The following is a 6,414-nucleotide window of genomic DNA, read 5'->3' as shown; positions in this document are numbered from 1 at the left end:
GGGAAAGAGAGAGGAAAAGGTGATTGAAACAGTTCTGCTGCCTCCCAGGGTGGTCCATCTGATACTCAGGATAACCATAATACAGCATTTTTAATTGCATGAATCCTTAGCATACTGTAGAATCAACGCCAGTTTCAATGCGGAGATGTGAGCAGTAGGATGGATTCATATATTGATTCAGCATCTTAAACTGAAAAAAACCCTGGCAGCAGCACAGGTTTCAGTAGTTTCCCTGCTGCTATGCTATTTTTTGAAAACTAGGTTATGGTGTCTGTATTTCTCTTCTCCTGAGTTTAATTTCTATGATGAATTAGGAGAAAGGAAAATGCAATCTCCCTTCCTGCAGGAGCCACTGCCGGTTAAAGGGTCTCTGTTAAGAGCTGTAAAGCACTTTAGAGACACCAGATACTATTGAAATACCATGTGTCGGCTCAAACCTAGACCTCTGTATCAAAGCAGTGACTTTTCCCACTTGAGCAGACAGCAGTGGCTGTGTGAGCTGGAGCATCTTGTCAGTTCTTTTGGGAATTAGGCACTGGATGAGAGGGATGCATGTGCCCTTAAGTCCCACAGCTTTGGGCCTGGCCAGCCAGGCTGCAGCTCTGCTGCTGAGGAGTGCAGTGACCATTGTGGCTCCTTTCTGCTACTCCAGCTTGGTATTGCACCCAGCTCTTCCTGTAGCATTTCTTTTGTGGGCAGCGATAGGCTCTTTGCACATGTTCAAACAGCAAAAAGGCAACCAGACTTTGTTCTTTGAGGTTCAAAGTAATGGGTGTCACACTGTCAAGCCACAAAAATAAAGGCATTAACATTGATCTTAAATTTACACTGTTCTGTCAGGGGGTGTTTCTACTGACTAAGAGTTGGTAATGAGGCAGAACCTATCTCACAAGCTAAAAAGAAAAGGCCTGAATAACTTGACGACTAAATGCAGTGTAAGGATACATGTTAACGTCAGAGCAAGCATCACTCATCCTGCAGAGGGGAAACTGGGTATCGCCTGCTTCACGAAGGAATGAACTCATCCCAGTATCCAGCACTCAACAGTTTGCCTGAGGAATGGTTTTCCTCCGCAGTACTGGGAGCTGACTGAGGCAAAACAAGCTCCCAGTGATCCAGCTCAGCTCAACACGTACATTAGCTGGGGTTCATCTGGTCTCTCTGCCTTCCTTTTCACAGCCACGGGACAAGGTGTGCAGGAGAGGTGTCTGCTGCTGCCAACAACAACATCTGCGGCGTGGGAGTTGCGTACAACTCCAAAGTGGCAGGTATGGTAACAATCCAAGGTGTAAATGGTCCACTGTGCTTCAGGCAGAACTTCTGCAGAGCCAGGGAGTGTTGCCCAGGACAGGGCTGCAGATTGATACTGGACTTTCACAGTAGCTGGGGAGAGGAATTTCTCCATGGCTTTGCCTTTTCAATCACGGGCCTTACATAAGCTCTTTAATAACAGTGCAAAAGAGCAGCTTCTGCTCCTTCTGCTCCTGCTCAGCTCTTGTTTGTATACTGATTTTCAGTGCTTCTTCCCTGCATAGCTGCAGAATCAGTTGTGGCAAATCTCATTTTTCAGGAGGTAGAGTATAAACTCCTGCTGCACTTAGAAACTATCTGAAAAGGCAAATGTCATGCTGCTCTTACCCTTTAGGCTCTCACAGGGCAGGACCTGCAGTGGTATAAATCTCTGGTCGCAGGTTTCCTCTGTTTTAACAGTGATGTGGAGTGATAGGAGCAGATGCAGAGAATGAAACAGCTGGTACCTAGCACCCAGCATCCACACCTTGGGTGTGTTGGGTATTTTTACTTCTAACGAGTTTTTCTCTGCACAGATATACTGAATACAGTGCTTGGAGTCAGTTAGGCTCTCGAAACCATGTGTCAGTTTAGTTGAATCTGAAGAAATCCAGTTTTCCCACTCTTAAGACTGTTCATGATGAGAACTGAGGCACAGCAGGCAGAGATAGATGCTTAGGAATTTCACTTTACTTTCCTTGATCCACACCAGAACATCAGCATGGATGTACCCATTGCTTCGTGGAGATGGTCCACAGTGTGTATTCAGAGACAGTTCTGCTCTGCTTGGCAAGTCCCTGTTTCACTGTAGTGTCAGGTGAATCTGGGGAAGGCTACATTTCACCTGTCACCTACATGACTGAAAGCTGAATCTCCACCAGAGAAGGGCACCAAGCAATGTTTGCTAAGCTGTTACCCAAGAAATACCATTGAGAGTTAGTAACTAGCTGGGAAGGTCTAATGACTGTCTCCTTTCTTCAGCAAGGGTAACATCTCCTTCAGGGATGGGACATTCCACAAAATTTGCATTCTAGCAATAGTTACTCTTAGAGGAATCTGAGTTGAGGCATGGGATTTCGACTGGGCCATGTCCATATTATTCATATAACTCTACAACTTCAGGCTGGTTGTTTAAAAGTCAAGAGGTGTGAAGACTTTTTCTGATGACCAACAGCCTACAAATAATCATCTGTGTTTGTCCACTTTGTAGTAAAATCCCCTCAAGTTTTTGGAAGTGCCAGCCAGCCTTCCGTGCCTGAGGACAATGTGCATTGGCAACACCACTGTGTGGTCCATGGGCAGTGGAAGTCCATGAAAGTTGATGGGCTGCTGCTGTCATGGTTCAGAGTCCATGTTTGCAGACTGAACTGGAAGTTGGTTGCCAAGGATCTGGGGCATCACTTGGTTTTTTTCTTGTACCTCTTTTTTTCCTTGAAGATGGTTTGGCTCCTCCTGTTGTTCCCCCACTTTTCTTGGGGTCAATAATTAATTTTGTGGTTGTTCTGGGTTAGGTTTCTTAGGGAATATCTTCCCATTTGTTGTTAGGGAGATGGTGAATGGACAGTGATTCGGAGACAAAAGGGGTAGCCAAGTGCTTTGACATGCCATTTAAATGGTTCAGAGAAGGGGGGAATGGGGGTTTGGGTAGTTTCTAGCTGGGGGTAGATAGTCCTTGCCCGGCTTGGAGGGGAGATGGTTGAGGTTTTGGGTACTGGACTGCTGCTTCTCAGAGGGCTTGGTGCTGCTGCAGAATTCTCCTTGCTGCCCGTTGGTGAGCCCGCTGCTTGCAGGAGCTGCCAGCTGACTGGGAGTTTTCAGCACCTGCCCTCGCCAGGAGAGACCCTCACCATCTGCAGGTGTTTCAGGGGAAACCGGGCCCCCATGGTCCATGCTGCTGGTTTGACTGGAACCTCGGTGGCTGCCATGGCCAGGATGTGAGCAACCGGGGAAACCAAACCCCACCTTCTCTCTCTTCCCGGGGCCGGCATTAACCCCCGGAGAGTCTGAGGGTTCCTGTCGGAGCGCCCCCTGGAGCCGTGGGGAGTCACTGCAGCCCCTCTGCAGCGACTGAGCCAACAGCGCCCCCTGCCGGCTGTGGTCATAGCTACACAAAAAGGGGAAATTGCTTAACGGGGGGCAAAAGTCTGTTACTGCGTTTTTGTTGTTTGTCTGTCTTGTTATATATATTCTAGTAAAGAACTATTATTCCTTTTCCCGTAATTTTTGCCTGGAAGCCCCATAATTTTGAAGTTACAATAACTTGGAAGGAGGGGGTCGTCTTTCCATTCCAGGAAGGGTTCCCACCCTCCTTGGCAGACGTTTGTCTTTTAAACCAGGATGGTGGTTTCTGGGCAGATCTGCATTTTATACATATGGGAAGCAAAATTTGAGTTTGACTTCATCATTTCTAGCTTGAGTTAGCCCATCAAGAACATCCAGCTTTGGTCTGATTTCTATTTTTGTCACCTTTTTTCCAGCCTTATATTTGACACACTGGTTTTCTATTGCATATAGTAAAGTTACTGGCTTCTAAATCAGGATCTTTATCGCCATTCACACTGTTTGGCACTGTGCTACTGATTTCTGCCCTGTGCCCTAAACTGTTGGGAAAAACTGAACTTCAACTCAGGGCTACAAATTAAACTTGGAATGAACCCCTGGTTACTCGGATCTCATCCAGAGGACAAGTGACAAGTTGGCTGTCAGTGAAGTTGTCCTATGTGTGGGGCACGATGGATGTAAGGCTTGCACTGCTGTCTGTTGCACTCTGGCAGGCTTAGAGTCAACACTTTGAGGTTTTATGAAGTTGACATGTCCTAAGATTGCATCATTTAAACTCTTAACTTCTACTGCAGTATGGGTTAAAGGAAGTGGGTTTGAGTTTGCTTTTTTCCTCCACATGCTGGCCATATTTTGCTATTGCATCTGCATGTTGGCAGAATGATATTTTTCCAGGAAAAATGCTGTGCAGTGTGTTTCCCTCCTCTGATTATATTCTGGAGATGCACCAAAAAAAATAGAAAAATTACTTGAAAAGCTAATGACATGTGAACACAAAACTGAATATAAGTTAGATGAGGGGTGCCCTTACTCTTTTTCCCTAGCTTCAGAATACTATTTTAAATGCCATTAATATTATTTAAACACTGAATTTCTGAGATTGCTGAATTCTGGTATTTTTTAAGTGTTCTCAAAGAGTAGATGGAAAACACAGTTTAATTAGAAAGCTAACAATAAAGTTCTTTGTCTTTCTGGGCCACGCTGCCTTGGTGGCTGGGTGTTTAATACCGGCACCCTGCTGGGTAAGTACACCTTGGTGAAATGGGAATGTCAAGTGCAGAATTACTGAATGGGTGAAACTGCCAGTTACTTAAAATACCTGTAACTGGGGGCCTTCTGCAGGTGCTGAGATTACATTTTGTGCTAGGTAATGCATATTTCATGTTTATGTTGATTAAAATTACAGGTATTCGAATGCTCGACCAGCCGTTTATGACAGACATTATTGAGGCTTCCTCCATCAGTCATATGCCTCAAGTCATAGATATATATAGTGCCAGCTGGGGACCAACTGACAATGGGAAGACTGTGGATGGACCTAGAGAGTTAACACTGCAAGCAATGGCAGATGGTGTGAATAAGGTAACAGTCTTAATAATCTGGGTTCTGTGGCAGAATGCTGTGTACATGCTTGTGCTGAAACCAGTGACTTGGGAACACAGTGCAGTTGCACAAATTATCCAACTTTCAGCATATCTCAAGTTTCTTTGATGTTCATTCTGCAATATTTTGCTCTTGCTTTTATTGTATAGTCTCAGCATACTGTGTTTATCTCTAGTTAGCTTATATATACTTTTCATAGACCATCACAGTCAAAATGGAAGATCCTGATCCTCTAAATATTCCCCAGGTTGAAACATGCCAGCTGAGCTACTGACACCGCATTGTCTGTTTTGGTGTTTTACCAATTTAATTATTGTTTTGGATTTGGAGTGTCTCTTAGGTCACTCACGTATGGTCATTATTATAGCTGTGATTGAACTGCAATGGTTCAGATGTCCATGGACTAATGTCATCCAGGAGCCTCCGTATTTATTCCCGCATTTCCACCTCCTTCTAGGAGTAGTCTGGGGTCTTTGTAAAAGACACTCAGTATCATCCTGTAATCTGTTTAACTTGTACACTGTTGCAATTATTAAAGGATCGGGGCATGGATCATTCATAGAATTATGGGATCAATAAAAGAACAGTAGCAAGAGCCTGCAAGCAGAAGGCCTGTGTGTGAGAAAAACTCTCCATGAGAAAAATCTCTGTGAGAACCAAGCTGGGAACAAGAAGGGAGTTTTGAGAAGGTACAGCTGTGTAGGTAAGACCGAGAGAGAAGGAAGATAAACTCTGAATTCTTTTAATCATAACTGTAGAAGCTTGCCAATGTAAGTCCAATTATGTAGAAGTAGAAATGCGCTTTGATAAGTTTTAAGCCACTTAAGAGTTAACAAGCTGGTATACTATATAAGTGCCTCTGGTTTGCTAATAAACGGAGTTTTGCTCTTATCAACCATATTGGCTGGTCTGCAAGTAACTCCCCCCGCCGGAGTCGCCGGGCCTCTCTTCTTTTTACAATTCCAACATTTGGTGCCTGAACTCGGAACTCGGAACTCGGAACTCGGACTGAGGACTGGCACTTCGTTTTTTTTGACTTCGGTGGGAGCCGACATGGCACCGATTAAGCGGCGATCGGAGGGCAAAAGGTCAACACCTGCTGGCGAGTGTCTGATCCGTGCCTGGACTGACCTGACATCAGGGGCCCGCCGAATCGGCTGACAAGGGCTAAACCTGCAAGGCTGCACGACCCTGACAGCAGGGACAGCGGTAAGACGTGGATTTTGTGGTTAGACGCAGGGGGGTTGCGGAAAGACGCAGTTACGGAAACTGAGGTGGCCCTTGGTTTATGCTTTTTAGAAAAGTGGGGACTTAAAGAAGTACACCTTTATAAGGAACTAGCTGATCCAAGATCGGTTAAAAAGAAAGTTAAAGAAACAAAAGCTCTCAAATTCACCTGGAGAGCAGTAACTAGCACTCTCACAGAAATAAAAACAGAACAGATAGTGGCTGGAGCTGCCC

At 45.1% G+C, this 6,414-nt stretch overlaps 1 protein-coding gene across 5 annotated transcripts in view; it reads left to right on the top strand.

The window, feature by feature from the left end:
- The window catches only part of PCSK2 (proprotein convertase subtilisin/kexin type 2), a 111,288-nt gene that overhangs the window by 79,716 nt on the left and 25,158 nt on the right, over positions 1 to 6,414 (top strand). For all 5 annotated transcript variants that reach the window (XM_017736540.1, XM_017736539.1, XM_017736537.1 and 2 more), the window contains 2 exons: positions 1,180 to 1,268; positions 4,757 to 4,932. In XM_017736540.1, the coding sequence (XP_017592029.1) occupies positions 1,180 to 1,268; positions 4,757 to 4,932 (265 nt within the window). The remainder of the gene's footprint in view (positions 1 to 1,179; positions 1,269 to 4,756; positions 4,933 to 6,414) is intronic.

The sequence above is a fragment of the Corvus brachyrhynchos genome, unplaced genomic scaffold (assembly GCF_000691975.1).
Source record: "Corvus brachyrhynchos isolate BGI_N302 unplaced genomic scaffold, ASM69197v1 scaffold416, whole genome shotgun sequence".
In the NCBI taxonomy this organism is placed as follows: Eukaryota; Metazoa; Chordata; class Aves; order Passeriformes; family Corvidae; genus Corvus; species Corvus brachyrhynchos.
This window is presented reverse-complemented; position numbering and strand designations above follow the sequence as displayed.